The 20872-nt window shown below is 37.4% G+C and overlaps 3 protein-coding genes across 3 annotated transcripts; 2 read left to right on the forward strand and 1 right to left on the reverse strand.

Annotated features, from left to right (window-relative positions):
• Window positions 1-4882: 4882 nt before the first annotated feature.
• Window positions 4883-12843, reverse strand: LOC138336767 (small ribosomal subunit protein mS33-like). The gene is made up of 3 exons (XM_069286323.1): window positions 12686-12843; window positions 5796-6002; window positions 4883-5403 (listed from the first exon to the last, which is right to left on the reverse strand). Exons 2-3 carry the CDS (start codon window positions 6000-6002, stop codon window positions 5296-5298), a joined length of 315 nt encoding a protein of 104 aa, XP_069142424.1. The 5' UTR covers window positions 12686-12843; the 3' UTR covers window positions 4883-5295.
• LOC138305023 (uncharacterized) lies at window positions 9464-10558 on the forward strand. Its single transcript, XM_069245435.1, has one exon. The coding sequence runs from the start codon at window positions 9464-9466 to the stop codon at window positions 10556-10558; it is 1095 nt and encodes a 364-aa protein (XP_069101536.1).
• Window positions 12844-12990: 147 nt separating the features above from the next.
• On the forward strand, window positions 12991-20316 carry LOC138336766 (DNA cross-link repair 1 protein-like). The gene is made up of 3 exons (XM_069286322.1): window positions 12991-13241; window positions 17624-17812; window positions 17922-20316. The coding sequence occupies exons 2-3, from the start codon at window positions 17696-17698 to the stop codon at window positions 20256-20258; spliced, it is 2454 nt and encodes an 817-aa protein (XP_069142423.1). The 5' UTR covers window positions 12991-13241; window positions 17624-17695; the 3' UTR covers window positions 20259-20316.
• The last annotated feature ends 556 nt before the right edge of the window (window positions 20317-20872 follow it).

Here is a 20872-nt window from a genome sequence, read left to right on the forward strand (position 1 = left end):
AAAATGTCACAAGGCACTAAAACGCTAAATTAAGTTGCTGTGAAAATAAGTTGGTGATCAATATACGTTAGTAAATTATATGTGTATAGCTGGTCATCTTGTTATCGTGAGAGACACCAGATTTGGTTGTTAATGCTAGCTACATATATATGGAACATATTACATTATTGGTATACAAAGTACCAATACTTTTGTTTCTGTTGATTTAAATCTGTGATACCATTAGCGCCAAAACAAATTTGAACTGCAGTTTTTGATGTTTGTATATATACATGTATATATATCTACCTAATGCAGTTTGACTTTGGCTCGGATGGCAATATTAAAGGTATTTTTCTTATATAAATATTTGTATCAAAGTGAATTTGTTGTAAAATAATATTTGTACATGCTTAATATGTCCTTTGATAAATCATATTTGAATAATATTTAAATTGTCTTTGATTGACATAAATAAAATTGAAAATATGCATTAATGTTTATTGTAATTGCAATTAACTATTGTACACATCTTGATGGTTTCTAGCTATATATATAATATTGCAGTACTGACAATTGCCTGACAAAACATTAAAAAGTACCGTAGAACACAGGGACCTGGCACGAATTTTTTTAAACTAACAGTATTCATATATATATTATAGTATCAAGGGTATGAACTCGGCGGTCGAGAAAAACATACCTATTTTTTAGCCCACCATCATCAGATGGTGGGCTATTCAAATCGCCTTTCGTCCGTGGTCCGTCGTCCGTCTGTCCTTCCGTCCGTCCGTCCTTCCGTCCGTCCGTCCGTCCGTTAACAATTCTTGTTACCGCTATTTCTCAGAAAGTACAGAAGGGAGCTTTCTCAAATTTCACATGTAGGTTCCCCTAGGGCCCTAGTTGTGCATATTGCATTTTTGGGACCAATCGGTCAACAAGATGGCCGACTGGCGGCCATCTTGGATTTTGATAGTTAAAGTTTGTTACCGCTATTTCTCAGAAAGTTTTGAAGGGATCTTTCTCAAATTTCACATGTAGGTTTCCCCTAGGGCCCTAGTTGTGCATATTGCATTTTGGAACCAATCGGTCAACAAGATGGCCGACTGGCGGCCATCTTGGATTTTGATAGTTAAAGTTTGTTACCGCTATTTCTCAGAAAGTACTTAAGGGATCTGTCTCAAATTTCACATGTAGGTTCCCCTAGGGCCCTAGTTGTGCATATTGCATTTTGGGACCAATCGGTCAACAAGATGGCCGACTGGCGGCCATCTTGGATTTTGATAGTTAAAGTTTGTTACCGCTATTTCTCAGAAAGTTTTGAAGGGATCTTTCTCAAATTTCATATGTTGGTTCTCCTAGGGCCCTAGTTGTGCATATTGCATTTTGGGACCAATCGGTCAACAAGATGGCCGACTGGCGGCCATCTTGGATTTTGATAGTTAAAGTTTGTTACCGCTATTTCTCAGAAAGTTTTGAAGGGATCTTTCTCAAATTTCATATGTTGGTTCTCCTAGGGCCCTAGTTGTGCATATTGCATTTTGGGACCAATCGGTCAACAAGATGGCCGACTGGCGGCCATCTTGGATTTTGATAGTTAAAGTTTGTTACCGCTATTTCTCAGAAAGTTTTGAAGGGATCTTTCTCAAATTTCATATGTTGGTTCTCCTAGGGCCCTAGTTGTGCATATTGCATTTTGGGACAGATCGGTCAACAAGATGGCCGACTGGCGGCCATCTTGGATTTTGATAGTTAAAGTTTGTTACCGCTATTTCTCAGAAAGTACTTAAGGGATCTTTCTCAAATATCATATGTTGGTTCTCCTAGGGCCCTAGTTGTGCATATTGCATTTTGGGACCAATCGGTCAACAATGATGGCCGACCGGCGGCCATCTTGGATTTTGATAGTTAAAGTTTGTTACCGCTATTTCCCAGAAAGTACTGAAGGGATCTTTCTCAAATTTTATATATAGGTTCCCCTAGGGCCCTAGTTGTGCATATTGCATTTTGGGACCAATCAGTCAACAAGATGGCCGACCGACTGACGGCCATCTTGGATTTTGATAGTTAAAGTTTGTTACCGCTATTTCTCAGAAAGTACTGAAGGGATCTCTCTCAAATTTCATATGCATGTTCCCCTTAGCTTGAACCCTTGTTGTGCATATTGCATTTTGGGAGTGATCGGTCAACAAGATAGCCGACTGGCGGCCATCTTGGATTTTGATAGTTAAAGTTTGTTAACACTATTTCCCAGAAAGTACTGAAGGAATCTTTCTCAAATTTTATATGTAGGTTCCCCTACGACCCTAGTTGTGCATATTGCATTTTGGGACAGATCGGTCAGCAAGATGATCGACAGGTAGCCATCTTGGATTTTGATAATTGAAGTTGGTTACTGCTACATATCTCAGAAAGTACTGAAAAGATCTTTCTCAAGGTTCATATATAGTATGTAGTAAAAGTTTGAAAAGCAGGGAAAAGATCCCTCTTTCTGTTGTCAGACATAGATCATTCTTTGGTGGGCGCCAAGATCCCTCTGGGATCTCTTGTTTAAAACCGTGATTATTCTAATAAATGGGTTCTATACAACAGTGACGGATATCTTACCTTGAAGAGAAATAATTTATCTTTCCATTGAGTGCTTGATGAACAAAATTGGCCAAGTATTGACGAAGTTATGGCTTGATGAATCGGGAAATTTCCGAAAAATGTGTTAGGTAGACATTTCCCTGTCCAGTCGAAATGTAGCTGCTGTTGTAGCGGAAAAGATATCACCTTCTGACTGACTGAAGGTGGTATCTTTTCCGCTACAACAGTAGCTAGTGGAAATGTTGTCTCGGCTCTAATGGGTACCTCAAAAACCAAGCCAAAATCACAAAATCTACGCTTGTGGTGGTAAACAGTACCCATAACTGTGTTCATCCACAATCTCCTTTGGAGGTGTCATGACCCTTACTTTTTAGAAACTCCATTTAAACATCGTGTAGCTCACTTACTTTAACAGTCACCGCCATGTTCATTTGTTCTTCGGAACGCTTCTCGAGTTTACCCACAAGCACAACATTACATAATTTGCATAATGTAGTCACTATATGTAAAGTCGAGAAGCGTTCCGAGAGAAAAACGAACATGGCGGTGACGGTTAAAGTAAGTGAGCTACACGATGTTTAAATGGAGTTTCTACAAAGTATGGGTCATGACACCCCTACAGGAGATTGTGGATGAACACAGTTGTGGGTACTGTTTACCACCACAAGCGTAGATTTTGTGATTTTAGCTTGGTTTTTGAGGTACCCATTAGAGCCGAGACAACATTTCGACCGGACAGGGAAATGTCTACCTAGCCCGAGATACTCTGGCCCTGACACCAGACTTAGACATTATGACAGATAGTGTCTGGTTTAGGGCCAGAGCGCAGTAGTACTCGAAAACATGGAATAAGCCGACACCGTTTGGTATCGGGCCAGGTCATCTCCAATTCAGACTGACCACCGAGAAGCACCACTAACTTTAGTCTATTCAACAAATGAATATTATATCTACCCAAATATGACAATCAGTCGAGATTAAGGTAATTTGCATACTACTAGAAAATGGCGACGACGACGAGGGAAATTTAAAGCTGCCAAAAAGAAACTACTGTGTTGACACAATAGAACTTGCATTCGTGATGAAATGGATGGCTATGAGAAGATAAATTATTCATTTGTTGATAAAAAGACCGAGGAAAGTGGCGATTCCCGGTAATAATATTTTGTATGTAGCCTGAATCGGAGATGACCTGGCCCGATACCAAACGATGTCGGCTTATTCCAGGTTTTCGAGTACTACTGCGCTCTGGCCCTAAACCAGACACTATCTGTCATAGTGTCTAAGTCTGGTGTCAGGGCCAGAGTATCTCGGGCTAATGTCTACCTAGCACATTTTTCGGAAATTTCCCGATTCATCAAGCCATAACTTCGTCAATACTTGGCCAATTTTGTTCATCAAGCACTCAATGGAAAGATGAATTATTTCTCTTTAAGGTAAGATATCCGTCACTGTTGTATAGAACCCATTTATTAAAATAATCACGGTTTTGAAAAATAGGTCCGTTTTTCTCGACCGCCGAGTTCATACCCTTGATACTATAATATATATATATGTATATCATTGGTTAAAAATTTTCGTGCCGGGTCCCTGTGCCGTAGAATATTGGAAGGACACCCCATTTAAAGAATGTTTAACATAAACAAAGAGAACATGAATTATTGCATACAAATAAAACTTCTAGTATTAGTAATAGTGACATAACCTTTGACCTTACTATTAGTAACCATGACAGGTAACCTTTGACCTAGTCCACTAAACCAGCCTATATTATTAGGCTTTTATATTTTTTTTGCCTAATATATAGACTATATATTAGGCAGAAAAAAAAATTAAAAAGCCTAATAATATACCAAAGGTAGGCAGGTTTAGCGGACTACCTTTGACCTTACTATTAGTAACCATGACAGGTAACCTTTGACCTTACTATTAGTAACCATGACAGGTAACCTTTGACCTTAATCAGCAAACAGCAATCCCGGGCCAGCAAGCAGCTCTGTGAAAAAGCATATCTGTATGAAGTTTCAATTTAATTGGTCCAAGGTGACTTTAATTAATTAACATACAAGAAATTTTCAGTTTTTACCTACACTGATCTTGACTTTTTACTTTTTGACTGGAAAGTCATGCACTTCTAACTTCCAAGCATGCAAACAGTGTGCACACCTATGGAAAGACTAGGCTGCCGACCTCAACATATAGCTATTTGTTTTGCAATTTGCAGATGGCAAAAATACTTGTACTTGGGAATTGTTTTAAACTTTCAAGTTTATAGCAAGAGAAAGGACAAAATAAATTGTAATCAAAATACATGTATCTTCAAACACACAGCGGTCATTTAATCACAAAGTCATACACACATGTATACTTCTGTATTACAATATAATGCACTTATTTTCTTTTGAACGGGATTCTAAAATTTACTTTCATTGATGCTTCAAATTGTCCATCATTATCAATTATTTTATCTGACTTGTGATGCTGCTTTCATAAATTAGCTGAAATCTATATGCACATAGAGTTATACTACACAGTTATAGAATTCACGTACATGAAAAGCATATTCTGTCCATAAACAAGATCAATGTTCCTTTGGTTGCTAAAATTAATTGAATACAGAATTATAGCTTCAGTTTCTTTAAAGCTAGTTTTCAGTTTCATACAGTCTATATACCAGACAGTGTTTCTTAAGTCTGTTTACACAAGATAATACTGATCACACTCATGTTATCTGCGTGTAGCTCTTCTTCCTTTATACCTTCTTCTGGTTTTAAGAACTTTTCCTTTAATTACACTCAGTCGCTCAATTTCATTGATAACACCCAAGTGGGAGTCCCATGTAAAAATAAAATTTAGAAAAGTAGTATTACAAAAGTTGTGTACTGCTTTATAACATCTTATCATCTGCGATATAACCTTGTTACATTTTATCCATTAATCCTAATGTAAAGAATTATATTGATAACTTTGTTTTCAGATAGACAGATACATATATAACTATAATTTATATACCAGTATAGATATGAATTTACCATATGTATTATTGTAAGAATTCTGGATCAAGTCAATCACAGCTGAATCATGCAGGTATAGCTCAATTTGTATATATATATATATATATTGTAGTGTACACTCCGTTAGGAGGATCCTACAGGAAAGTTTAGTACCCCGGTTTGGATGTGCATTTTTCCACTTCTGATTTTTAGTTATCTACTGTTATACAATTACCTGAACATTCCGAAAGCCCGAAGCTTAATATCTAATCTGTTGATAACTTTGTAGTTTGGGTAGTAGTCCACAACTTCTGGACGCAAGTAATAAGGTTTTTGTGTAAACATTCTTTCCACCTTTTGTGACTTGACATTTGTTGGTCTGGAAACATTACCAAATATCTTGGCAGCAAGCCTTCCCATGCGTTGGGAGTACTGAGACATCTGTATGAAAAAAAAAAAAAAAAAATCAGAAACTACAACATTAGAAGGGTATCCGTATGTGCTTATTTGTAAGACGGAAAAACTCCATACTATTGCGAGCGCCGCAGAAATTGATACAGTATCCATGGCACGAGGTAAGATTGCTCAAAAATTTATAATTTTATGCCTATAAGTCGAAATAGGCTGCTTTACGCTGTCACAAAGGTGATGTTTGGTTTAAAATGTTTATGTAAAAAAAATATCAAGAGGGGATGTGATTTGGGGTAAAACTTCCATTATTTGGGGGAGATTTTTCAAAAAAGAAAAAAAAATTATTACCATGGATTTTACAGGCTTACAAAATCACAAAAATCAAACCTATCCAAAATGAACACTGCATAAACAATTGAAATGTTGTTGTAGGTTTGCCAAGGCCATTTTTGGGAAATACATATACGGCAAAACTGGTAACGTTTACCACAGACGTTTGCATCTGGTTTTGGAAAACAATATAATAACCTACCCCTACTATATATGAACATATATAGTAGGGGTAGGATATTTTAGTTACCGTACGCAGACGCCTGTGCGTTTACAGTCAGGCACAAACTTTTACAACATATCTTAAAGCTTCCGGTTGCGCACGCACCTATGGCGGATGGTTAGAAATTTCCTCTGAAGATCGGCTGATCTAAATCGATCATCATCACACTTTCTTTTACATTTTTCAGTGACATATTTTGGTAAAAATGTAGAACTGGTTATATTCTACCATATTTTTCGACTTTAGGCTGATTATATGGACATATTTTTGCACTAGAATAGGATGATGCTGCATTTTACTGTCAAGTGATTTTCAAAAATCAAAATGGCTACCACCTGATCCAAATTGATCTAAATTACCTTTTCTTTACATTTTTCATTGTCATATTTTGATATAAATGTAGTACTCATCATATTATCGACCATATGCTGATATATGGACGCAATTTTTCCATATAGATTAGGATAATGTTACTTGCTACTGACATGTGTTTTTCAAAACTCAAAATGGCTAACTCTTGAGGACGAGTCGAGGCGACCTTCTGTGAGTAGACAACTTTTCTGTTCATTATTTAGAAATAACATTATATCATGTAATAAGAATGATACACCCCTAAATTTCACATTTTTTGCCCAATACTTTATAATTATCCCCATGAGTGTATCGAAACTCCAAAAATTTCTAGACAGAAACCCGCCCCAGCTAGATGTTCGTAGTGATCGTACAATCATTTTCGTCTCTGATAGTAAGGGCCTAAAACTAAGAGATGTAGCTGAGACGCCTATTGAAAAAAGTATTGTGTGGTACTGTCGCCCTGGCCAGAACACACGAGTTTCGATTAACTATATAGTTGAGAACTTGGAGCCCTTCATTAGGCGTTACACCAAGGTGTCAATATTTCTCTGGACGGGCACGTGTGATCTTACCAAGAAGACTGGTCGATTCATCAGCCTACATGAGGCCCCTATCGACAATGTAATAGAGCAGTACAGCAGACTCGTCTCCCTCAGTAACAAATATGGAGACTCTGTAAAGTTCACTATTCTAGAGTGCCCTTACTACAGTATCCGGATATGGAATGCGAATAAAGGCTATGAAAATCCTGAAACACTCGCCGACTCAGACTCTATCTTAAGAGCGAAAATAGATGAGCTGAACAAAGGTATCCACGCCCTAAACCGCGAATTAGGAACAGCCTCTCCCAAACTAACCCTGGACATGTTGAAGTCGAGAAAGAGCAACAAAGCCTACACAACCGAAAAAATATCATACTCGCTTCTATCTGACGGGGTCCATTCCACCAAAGTTCTAAACAAATACTGGCTGAGAAGGATCATAGAGTACTTTGTTGCTGAACACTAACATTTATGTATACTAACTAGTTTCTGCTCAGTTGTTTGGGGATTGCTCCGCCACTGAGCTAGTAAACTACATATTTGTACAACATACAAGAACTGTCTTTAAATACCACATAGTATAGTTCATTTCTGTCTACCTAGTGTATTCACCATGGACAAAGACCAGCGCAATAAGAGGTCCAAACCAGAAGACTCACTACATCTGTGTGGCCAATGTGAAACAGAACTCAACACACACACGAATCATATTCAGTGTGATATTTGTGGGTTAAACTACTGCCAAAGATGTTCGAGGATTTCGGATATGGCCTATCAGTGTCTTATCAATAGTGACATTGATAACATGACCTGGTCATGCAGAGTGTGTAAAAGAACAAAACCAACTCTGGACCATATTAATAACTCCCTCAAAATGTTGTGTGAGAAAAACGAGGTCAGACTCGACAGCATAGAGAGCAGGCTAAACCAACTAGAAACCACCTCCAAAGAAACCAAGACGGAACTTCACAAAGCATCTACAATGATGGATAACCTCAGAGAAAATGTCTTCGATCTAGTTGACGAGAGAACGAAAGAACTTCAAGAACGACGTTCCAAGGAAGAAAATGTGATATTGTTTAATATGCCTGAATGTGAAAACCAAACACCAGATGAAATAAAAACACATGACACCCAGGTCTTTAACCAGTTATGTACAGCCCTCACTGGATCCATACCGGAAACACTCTCCATGTATAGACTCGGCAAGCATAACAAAGACAAATCCAGGCCACTAGTAGCTGTAATGAAGGCAAAACAGGAGCGTAAACAACTCCTGGAGAAGGCAAGAAATATCAAAGACAGAGCACCTCCATCTCTAAAGAATGCCATATTGACAAGAGATCTTACCAAACTACAACGTGAGGAAAGAAAGGCAAAATTCAAAGCAAGAAAGACTGTGGAAAACTTAAAGGAGTCCTCCTCAAGCTCAAGCTCCTCTGGAACTAAGATAAACAAAAAATCTAAGGAGAAAGACCTGCTGTCTGGGGATAGCCCCGCCACAGGTCCTATCCGAAACCCTAGTCATCAAAACCCTTCAACCATCCAGAAATCAACAACCGTGGATGACGTTAGGTCACTACAATCAGTAGACTTTATAAGTCCTATAAGGCCCAGCCAAAGGTCAGCCAAGTTGAGAATGGTTACAGCTAGTGTATATAATGATACAACTCTCAACTCTTCCCAAATATCCATCATGGACGACCAAGAGGAAACACTAGCATATGCAATTGATTCGGACGATGACCCGGTCAACGATACCATTACCGAATCAGGTTCCCAAAAGACCATATTATAGGATACCTGTTTTACCAGTTTTACCCAAGATGATGTTCAAAATGAAGTATGTGGGAAACTAACTACTATGTACTCGAACTGTGATACACTAACACAAACCAAAAAAGCTGAATTAGAAGACATTATTACGGATTAGTCACCCTGACATAATATGTCTAACCGAGATTCTTCAAAAAACACCATCATATACTTATGATGATCGCCACTACAAGATAGAAAACTACCACCACTATGTAGCTAGCAACATGAAGAGAGGAGTAGTGATCTACATTAAGAGTAACATCAACTCGGAATACGTTGAGCTAGACCCTCTAGAAGATCAAGTATCCTGCACCATTAATCTACGAAATAGAGACCAACTCCTTATTTGGAATATCTATAGGAGCCCAAATAACACAGAAGAGAACAACAATAAAATACTAGAAATCTTTGACAGGCTGTATACTATGAACTTTACACATATATTAGTAGTAGGAGATTTGAACTTCAAACAGATCAACTGGGAGACTATGTCAACAACAGTCGGAAACAACCACCCTGCTAACAAATTTTTGTCTACTATCGAGGACTGCTACATGTTTCAACACGTAAAGGATCCGACTAGATATAGAGAAGGCCAAGTAAGTAATATCCTGGACCTGATCATCACAAATGAGGAAGGAATGGTGGAAAATCTTGAGTATAATCCAAGTCTAGGTTCCAGTGACCACCTAGTACTAGCATTTGACCTAATCGTGTATGTTGATAGCAACCCTAAAGACAACACTAAAACAAAATACAACTTTCATAAAGGAGACTATGAAACTATCAGGCAAAATCTTACAAACATCCAACTACAAGACATTGAGAACTGTTCTAATGTATCGGAAGCCTGGGAAGTCTTCAGTCAACAACTCGATAGGGAAATTAGGGAGAACATTCCACTACATCAAACTTACAGCCAAAGAAATTCAAAACCATACATATCCAAAACAGCAAAGGATGCAGTTAGACGAAAACGGAAATGCTGGACCAAATACCTACATTGTAAATCTGCTCACAATTTTGCTGAATATAAAATGGCTAGGAACCGAGCTACACAAACTCTGAGGCATTCCAAATACTACTACGAAAAAGACCTGGCTGACAAAATAAAAACTAATCCGAAGCTTTTCTGGAAATATGTTCGAACTAAAACTAACACAGCTACAACGATTGGAAATGTTACAATGCCATCAGGAGAGCTAACATCGACCTCCGAAGAAATAGCCAACACTATGAATAAATACTTCGCCAGTGTGTTTACTGCAGAGGAAAGAATCAGAGAAAGACCACACCTTTCAACCAGAAAATTATGCTGAACCCCTTGAGACGATTACTGTGACTGTCACACAAGTTGAAAAAGCCATCAATAAAATCAACCCTAACAAATCACCAGGTCCAGATAATATCCATCCAATGCTGCTGGCAAAAACAGTTAATGAAATAAAAAGTATACTAACTATTATATTCAACAAATCAATCCAAGAAGGGACACTCCCAGACCCATGGAAAAAAGCCAACGTCTGCCCAATATTCAAAAAAGGTTCAAGGAAAGACCCAAGTAACTACAGACCAATCAGCCTGACCTCAGTACCTAGCAAGATTTTACAAAGAATAGTGAGAGACGAAATTGTCAAACATATGGATACCAACAACCTATTCACAAAAGAGCAACACGGTTTCAGACAGGGACGTTCATGCACCACTCAATTACTGGAATGCCTGGAAGACTGGACAATATCAATGGATGAAGGTCACAATACCGATGTGATATACCTGGACTTCAGTAAGGCCTTTGACAAGGTATGTCACAGCTTACTGCTACACAAACTGGAACAATATGGTATTAAAGGGAGAGTACTCCAATGGATAAGAAATTTTCTCACGGACATGGAACAACGAGTAATTGTTAACGGAACATGTTCCCATAGTCTACCTGTAACAAGTGGAGTTCCCCAAGGAAGTGTTCTGGGACCTGTACTGTTTCTGATCTATGTAAATGATATTCCAGAAGTTGTGCCATGCCTCGTTAAAATGTTTGCTGACGACACCAAACTTTACAAACAAATATCTACTCCGGGTAGCAGACAAGAACTACAAAATAGCATAGATAAAATGGTAAAGTGGGCAGAGAACTGGCTGATGACTCTCAATCTTACCAAATGTAAACATATGGAGATTGGTAACAACGAGAAAACATCCCAATACAACATCCGGAACGAATCCTCAAACATAACTATCCAGAAAGTCTCAACAGAAAAGGATCTAGGTGTGATCATAGATGAGAAGCTGAACTTCTCGGAACAAGCTAACATAGCAGCACAAAAAGGAAATCGTATCATGGGAGTAATTTTTAAGTCATTTACATACATGGACCAACATATATTCAGAACTCTTTACAAATCCCTGGTACGACCGCACTTAGAATATGCCACTACCATCTGGTCACCATTCCTACAAAAAGATATCATCAAAATCGAAAATGTCCAACGGAGAGCTACAAAGAGGATTAAAAATATCAAAGACTTGTCCTACGAAGACAGACTTAGAACATTGGGTCTCCCTACACTGGAGTATAGACGAAAACGTTGTGATTTGATTCAACTATACAAGATTATTAATAAGCATGATAAAAATAGTCTCAGACACAATGTTTAGTAGTCGACCATACCAGTCAACCCGAGGAAATACCCACAAACTGTTCAAGAGACAGGTCAGGCTGAATACAACAAAAAATGCCTTCTCCAATAGAGTCGTCAACCACTGGAATGCATTACCAAACGAGGTAGTAAACGCCAAGTCAATCAACAGCTTTAAGACTCAGCTAAACAAATATTGGAAGACCAACAACAAGTTTGTCCTAAGTGATCATCCTTAGTGAGGCCGGTAGTGTAACTTTAAAATAGATTTGGTCTAAGGAAACTGCAAAAGAGACTCTATTAAACACATATGCAGCCTATAGACCAATTCTGATCGCCAGTCTACTCAGGTTTATATACTCATTTACCATTAAGTAGTACAAGTTGTTTGGGGATTGCCCCGCCACTTGTATCAGTGTTCCCCATTATATATCATTGTATCAATCTACCCTATAGATAGATCATAATTTTATGAAACTAAATCTATTAACTAGTACGTATACACATAGGGTACCCTCAATTCATTTGACACCAATATTTTAAAATGATACATATTCCCAGTCCCTATGACTGGAATTTATAGATATTTTATTTTTTTTTGTTAATAGTGATACTTTTAAATTTTTGTAAATAACTCTATAATATCTGTGCGTGCGTAGCCGGAACTCAAAAGTCGGTGTAGGAGGGGGAAAAACCCCTATCTCCACCAAGATCAATAATACCATCAATGCCTCTCTACAAGTGTGTACACTTTCAACGAGGCCGCCATCAGCGAAGTATCAGCGAAGTAAAGTTACGTAGGCCTACCTTTGATTCTATAATTAATGCTGAGATTAACCGATCGCTCTTCTTCTTAGTATACACTGCATATCTCGTTTATTTGTTTGTTTTTACGCTTCGGTTACACATGCAAACTTGTTCCACGACTGGAGATATCTCCTTCAGCAAAGACAACTTTGTTAACAACACGCTTAATATTCATATTGAAATCTCCATCCTTCTAAACATTTGCGTAACGCTGATCAAGGGGCAAAAAGGCATACTTGGTTCTTTAGACGAGTATTTAAGACCGGCGTACGCAGATTAATTGAAATATAAATATTAAGTCTTTCATCTACAAATGGACTAAAAGATATGCATGTATGATAGTGTTTTATGTATCGTAAGTATGTTTTATGTATGTTTTTACAAAAAATGTCGTATCTAAGAAAAAAAAATCTCCCCTACTAGGACCAGCTTATATTGTTAACGGCGACACCTGAATAACAATTCAAGCAAGCCCATTTATAAGTGAAACTGAAACCAAAATCGACCCGGGAAATTCGCAAGTCTTCCGGGACCCCTGCTCGCATTGAGAGTACTGGTAGGTTTTAAACAGACGAATTGATACCATGCATCTCTAGATTTAACGACCGTGAATACTCCCATAACATGAGAGTCGACTGGCCAGCCGTTTTTAGTCCTTAAGCCTTTCAGGGACTATTGTCACCACAGGGACCTGGCACGCAAATTTTTAACCAATAGTATACATATACAGTGTCGTGCCAAAAGTCTTTCACATTTTTATGACGTCGCATCGTCTTGTGATTTAGAATATTGCAACTTTATAAAACCATAACTCAGAAACCATGGAACACACCTACCTGATATTTTAGTATTTTGTTGCATGACCATTTGCCTTAAGGTTCATGTAATGGCTTTAAACAGTGATATTTTAGGCTCCTGCGCTATTCGCTGGTCCGATTTTGCCAAACAAACTGTTGGAGTACCTGGCATAGTCACTACTGAACACGATAGCATGTTTATTTGGTGCCATCAATGCAATTCACACGAGTTCTATGTCTTCTCCAGAAATATACATTTTTCTCTTATTTTACTGAAATTTACAAGCAGCTTCACAAATTACTTATCAACAGTAAGACTGACAGTTAGCCAGGGTATATACCAACAATTAATGAAATTAGTTCTGTTCAATAGCAGCACATTAATGCGTTTTAGGCTTGCAAAATATCACTGGTTAAAGCCATTACATGAACCTTAATTACTGCTTGGACTCGTCTTGGTAAAGTTGCATACAGCGCAGCAATATACCCCGAAGTAAATGAAGTCCAAATCAGAGTTACAGCATCAATAAGTTCTTGGCGAATTTTAATAGTATGCTGCATTCTCTGTAGACGAATCTTAATCATTCTCCATACATTTTCAATAATGTTTATATCTGGAGACTGAGAAGGCCAGATTAAACAATTAATATTGTTTTCTGTTTTCCACTGCTGGGCCCTTCCCGACATGTGTGCAGGACAGTTATCATCTTGGAATATCAAAGGCTTATCAGGAAAATGTTTCAAGACAACAGGCCATAAATTTTGATCTAATAGTTCAATGTACTTATCTGTATTTAAATTTCCTTCTATTGGTCTCAGCACACCTACTCCGGTGGCACAAACACACCCCCAAAACGACACTGACACTCGGGAACTACCGTGACGTACAGTCCTGATCCCCAAACACTCGGGACGCCATTTCTCGTCGGCTTTTCTCCACACATACACTTTTTGATCAGTACCTAAAACTACTTGTGTCTCATCAGATAATATTACAGTGTTCCAATTTTCAGAAATTGTCCAATTTTTATGTCCACGGCACCACTCAACTCGTTTTTTTCCTGTTAACTGCCGATATCGTCAACGTCTTACATACAGACCGCCTGGAATAACCCTCAAAATGTAATCTTCTCTTTACAGTAACGTTTTGAAACTTTAACAGGAGTAAATGCATTAAATTGTGTAGATAAATCTGCCAATGTTTGCCGACGATCATGTTTTACTAGGCGTAAAAGTTGTCGATCCCCCTGTTCACTTGTTAATCTGGGCCGCCCGCTTCGCTGCTTATTTTCAATACTTTCTCTTTCTTTGAAATTCTTTAAAAATTTACTGATGGTTGAATGGGAGAATCCTACAATTTTGGCAATATCTACAACTTTTCTACCACCTTCTTTCAATCGTACCACTTGTTCCTTTTCAGCCAACGTCAATTCCCGGCGAACCATCCTTCATGATTGTTGACGTCTGCTACAAAACTAAAAATAGCCCCACGCAAATTTGACAGATATGGGAGATAACCCCCGCACTTCATCTTGCACAACATAAAAGAGTTCCGATTCTAGTACTTATTTTTGGATCGCGAGGAAAGAAATTCTAATTACTTCCGGGTATTGACCGACGACGCGTTATAAAATGTGAAAGACTTTTGGCACGACACTGTATATATTATAGTATCAAGGGTATGAACTCGGCGGTCGAGAAAAACGGACCTATTTTTTTAAAACCGTGATTATTTAATAAATGGGTTCTATACAACATTGACGGATATCTTACCTTAAAGAGAAATAATTAATCTTTCCATTGAGTGCTTGATGAACAAAATTGGCCAAGTATTGACGAAGTTATGGCTTGATGAATCGGGAAATTTACGAAAAATATGCTAGGTAGATATTTCCCTGTCCGGTCGAAATGTCGTCACGGTTCTAATGGGTACCTCAAAAACCAAGCCAAAATCACAAAAGCTACGCTTGTGGTGGTAAACAGTACCCATAACTGTGTTCATCCACAATCTCCTTTGGAGGTGTCATCACCCGTACTTTGTAGAAACTGCATTTAAACATCGTGTAGCTCACTTACTTTAACCGTCACCGCCATGTTCATTTTTCTCTCGGAACGCTATAGTAAAAATATATAAGAAAATACCCCTATATATATGTGTATTTTTTTTTATATGGGTATTTTTTATATACAGTAGTTTTACTATATATTATTGACAGAACGTCAAACTCCTGTAGTGGGAAGGATTTGTCACTGGGGTTTTGGACGATTACGTTGCTATCACTTTTGTGTTTGTGCTCTGACCGTGATGTTGGGTGACAACTTATATATCTGCTGGCGCAAACTTTGATGTACATGTAGCATATGGATGCCAGGCTTGCCTTACCGTCTTAATTTCTGAACGGGCCGTCATTTCATGAGCTGTTATTTTTTTTAATGAAAGTTTAATTTTAAGACATATTTTATATCTTCCATCCTTAAATCAAGGACTGGGCATAGTGAACTTTGTTAAGCTTTACATTGGTGTTTCTTTTGACTCGATAAGACAAGTATTTGTTGAGAAAAATTATTTTTATACCCCGTTCATAGTCTCGCATTGTGTTTAGTAGTGTAAAGAGACACTGACAAATCCTTCTCGCTTATAAATCTTATATAATCTTAAATATCTTAAATAATAAAGCTGTGTGTTAGTCATTCGATCTAACACACCCCTGAAAGCTAGCACACACCTGCACTCAGGTATTTCCGTCAAACCAATCAGATTTGAGGTGGGTGGGACTTGTTTTCGATCATGTCATCAGTTGCCATGCCACTTAAAAATTGGATGGAGCTAGTTTCAGATCACGCCTTCTCTGTTGACATAACCGAACAACATTAGTATCGACCAGAAACTATTACCGAACATGTTGTCATGTTTATCTTTTAATTAAATGAGAGGTTTATGAAAACTGAAAAATGTAATGGGTCAGAGGAAAATACCTTTTATATGTACATGTACATACAGTTATCTGTGAATTGGTATTGTCTCTTAATTTCGACAATACATGTATATAATTTCAGGATTATGCCAAGCGTTAGTGGTAGAAAATATTGAAATATTGAGAAATCATAGCGGAATTACATTTTAACATGCGAGAAGTAAACAAAACGAACATGGAATCACATGTCAAAAACTGACTTAAGTCAGAAATTTTCATATTAGTTATATAATTAGTTTCTTAAGAAGAAAAACTTAAGTTTTGACTAAAGTCTGATTTTTTGTTTAGAGAAATTGATTAAAATTGAGGCCTGTAAAAGGGGAAGAGGCACTTATTTGGGTCGAATACACTAACATAATTACAAAATAATGTATTAGTTTAAAAAAGAATTATTTTTAAATTCATAATGTTAATAGTATTTATGTGCAAGAAAAATTTGCAGGCAGCGAAAAAATCAGCTGATCAAGGTTTTGATCATGAACGACTACTAACTTGAGACACATGTGACACATGTCAGTTAACAGATGTATTTTCTGTATTGTAATTTATAGTTTTAATGAAATAATCGACAATCAATTTTATAATATTCTATATAAAACTGTATTCGCAGTAATTAGTGCCCAGGGGATGGCGCTTATTACCTATTAGGGAGACAAAATGTAAGTTGTGGTCGAAAAACCTCTAAAAATTGTTGACCATATTACTTATGGCAAATCAATCTGTCACAGTTAACCTGCATATGTCTTGTTTCCTTTGAGATGCATTCTTATGTCATGATTCATATGTGAAAGACTCCATGTAAGATGGGATACAATGCTGATTTATTTATAGTATCTTACAGTTGTATTGAATTGTTAAATCCATGGGATATCGATGGGAGCATTTATATAATTTCAATTTCTTCTCCAGAAAAGGGGAGGGGCACTTATAGGAGGAGGGGTGCTAATTATATGGCAAATGCAGTATGTTGAATTCAGGTAATATGGAATACACAACTGAAGTTTTAAATATTGATAACACAGTTGTAAAACAATGTTTAGCCATTCGGTAAATTGGGGAAGGGTGCTTATTGGGGGAGGGACGCTAATTACGGTGAATACAGTATATAAATCATGCCAGTATCTTAACTTATTCTGTACCATTTGTTTTGTTTTATATATTTACAGTCATCGAAGACAGATGATCACTATATTAAGATGTTCTCTCTGACTCTATGAGACAGTGTGATTACTCAGACCATGAATGGCACTGTGATCCGAGGAACTCCAATTGCTGTGGACTTTTGGAAGATCCGAGAATGTCCAGCGACAAAACTTTTTTTCCTTACACATCTCCATGGTGACCATATTGTTGGCCTGTCATCGTCATGGAAACATAAAATCCATTGTTCACCAATAACAGGAGAGCTGTCCAGCGACAAAACTTTTTTTCCTTACACATCTCCATGGTGACCATATTGTTGGCCTGTCATCGTCATGGAAACATAAAATCCATTGTTCACCAATAACAGGAGAGCTCCTAACACAGTTGTACGGGATCGAGGAGTCACTGATACAATCTTTAGAAGTCGGTACGTCACATATTATTGACCTTGATAATGTTAACCAGGAGAAAATGTCGGTGACAGTTATTGATGCTAACCATTGTCCAGGTTCTGTCATGTTCCTATTTGAAGGTTATTTTGGTCGAATATTGCACACTGGAGATTTTCGATTTTGTCCTGATATGATCATTGAATCAAATGTAAGTTTGTTTAAAAACATTGATGTACTTTATTTAGATAATACATACTGTTCCCCCGAATGTGTTTTTCCAACTCGAGATTCTGCTTTAGATGAGATTGTGTCTATAGTTAACTCACACCCAAGTCATTCTGTTGTTATTGGAATGAGAAATCTTGGCAAGGAAGACATGTTGGCAGCTGTAGCACTACGATGTAAAGAGTGGATTTCTATCCCGGCCAGAATGATGCAAAGGATCTCTCTTCTAAAACTTCCCAATGTGTTTTTGGTCGACGACAACGACTGTAGGATACGAGTTGTGAAATTTCAGGCAGTGTCTAAAAAGAACCTTGAATTATGGAACAGATTCACACCAACTATAGCTATTCTTCCAACTGCACTCTATCAGGGACTGAGTAGCTTTGGTCATATGACGAATATTTTTACAGTGCAGTATTCAGATCACTGTTCTTATGAGGAATTACACAGTTTTGTGACACAAGTGAAGCCAAGTAAAATTATTCCAATTGTTGGGGCAAACTCAAGAGGGCCCATGGGTAGACGTGACATTTCTGATAGGGCTAATATGGAGTGCTTTTCACATCTTTTGAACAAAAAGAATGAAAGTAATATTGGATCTAACATTCCGGAGTCAGTACAAAATTGGATGTACAGTAAATCTGACCCTTGTAGTATAGGTAAAAGAAGAGGAACTGAATTTAAGAAATCTAAGAAATTCAATTTGAAGAAATCTTCTTCTCTATCTAGAGGTGTGGTGTTTTCCGATAGCGATACTGAAGAAATTGGTGTAATTGAAACCGCAACAAGTACCAATATTAATGGTAAAAACAAAACAAGAAAGCGAAATTGTGCAGAAATGTTGGATAGTAATGTTAATAGCAAACCAGTGTTGCATCAGGAACAGAGGACATCACAAGAAAATAATCAACAACCGGCAAAGGAAAATTTACTGGACAGGTGGCTGTCAGTTGCTGATAAAACCAACAAATATGGAAATCAAAACCACCGGTATGGATCACTACTGATCAAAACAAAATGTGAAGGTAGATTCAGTAGGAACTGTTTAACTGTTAAAAGGAGAATATCCTCCATTTCAAAAACCAAAACTTCCTGCAACTCACAGCAAGAAACGGATGGTGACTTGGCCATCCAGGAAGAGGAAAATGGTCCAAATGTTGAGGATGGTGTTATCGTCATTGACGATTCAAGCAGTGATTGTACCAATGATTCTGATGGGAAAGGAGATGCAAACACCACAATTGATTATTGTGGAGACGACAAACAAGAGAAGTCTATTATTAAGGATAATCTTGAAACTGTGACCATCAGCAGTGATTCGGACCAGAATTTCCAAGAAATTTCTTTTGATGATTTTGACCAAGAATGTTCGTTTTACGCCACCAAAAACAATTTTTCATTGAAACCAATGTCAGACTCTCAAAAGAAAGCATTACAAACAAAGACTTGTGAACAATCTTCTACATTACAGAATGAAGATAATTTGCCTTCTACACCACATGATGAAGATAATTTCCAAAAAACATCTTATGATAACTGTGATATCAAACTCTCAGTAAAACCAACTGCGGAAGCTGCTAAATGTCAGAAGGAAACATTCAAAACAATAACTCATGAGCAGAACTCATCATCACAGGATGAGGAGGGCCGACAAGACGGAATATCCATTGATGATAGTGAGGAAGACCATTCTATCAATCATGTCAATTCCTCAGATAAATCACAAGGCATCTCTTCTGAGGTAACCGAACAAAGTCTTTCGAGTAGATCAGATAGACTTCAAACGTGTGTGACACACGTAGAGCCTTATGTGACTATTGCAGAAGCCAATTCCTCATGTATACATCATGGAGGGAAAACTCAATGTCAAAACTCTGTATTAAAGTATCAACCGCCGGTGCAATTCAAGTTCTCTGTGAAACCAATAGCGAGATTCCAAAAGAAAACGTTAAACTCGAAGACCAATAGGCTCGAGTCTTCACCACAAATTAACAGTAAGAAAAGTCTATACAATGTTATGCCGCTGTTTCAAGGTAAATAGCTAGTCAAGTTAAATTATGTTAAATATAGAAAGAAGATTCAGCTATATATGTTAAATATAGAAAGAAGATTCAGCTATATATCTCACATAGACAAAATAATGCTGAAAAAAATAGAAGAATTTTTTTTGAAATGTTCAGCATTTTGTTTTTCAACCGCATTAGTCAGCAAAATATGAATGCGAGATAAGTTTTAAAATGTCCTATAGAAAATAATCTTAGATAATTGCTATGACAAATCTCAAAAAAATAAAGAAGAAAAGCTAAAATGCAGATGACTTAGCCTCTTCTGAATAATTAGTAAAGTTAGTATGTCATATTGGTTGTTATTTATACGGAGAAATATCGCGGTATTAAGTTTTTGCTTGAGTATTGGCACGCATGTACACCGACAAATGTAATTCGCTGTTTGTAAACATTTCTATAGATACATTTTCGACAAATGCTCAAACTGCGGCAAATTTATATATTATTACTACAGGTTTATTACCAATTCCCCCCACTTAACATAAATATTTACCCGTTGTTAGGGTTGCACTTGATATATTATAGTCCGTTACATGTATGTTGTCGTCGATCATCCTAAATTATTTTGCACTTTTGGTATTTTCTGCCA

Source organism: Argopecten irradians, chromosome 12 (genome assembly GCF_041381155.1).
Source record: "Argopecten irradians isolate NY chromosome 12, Ai_NY, whole genome shotgun sequence".
NCBI classification, from domain to species: domain Eukaryota; kingdom Metazoa; phylum Mollusca; class Bivalvia; order Pectinida; family Pectinidae; genus Argopecten; species Argopecten irradians.

What these genes read in the sequence shown, in the direction of transcription:
- LOC138336767 (XM_069286323.1), bottom strand. Translation starts at nt 6,002, where the DNA reads ATGTCTCAGTACTCCCAACGCATGGGAAGGCTTGCTGCCAAGATATTT. An exon ending in GGGCTTTCGGAATGTTCAGG is followed by an intron (nt 5,404 to 5,795) that starts TAATTGTATAAC and finishes ATTTTTACATGG; the next exon opens with GACTCCCACTTGGGTGTTAT.
- LOC138305023 (XM_069245435.1), top strand. Translation starts at nt 9,464, where the DNA reads ATGAAGAGAGGAGTAGTGATCTACATTAAGAGTAACATCAACTCGGAA.
- LOC138336766 (XM_069286322.1), top strand. Translation starts at nt 17,696, where the DNA reads ATGAATGGCACTGTGATCCGAGGAACTCCAATTGCTGTGGACTTTTGG. An exon ending in ATGGTGACCATATTGTTGGC is followed by an intron (nt 17,813 to 17,921) that starts CTGTCATCGTCA and finishes CATATTGTTGGC; the next exon opens with CTGTCATCGTCATGGAAACA.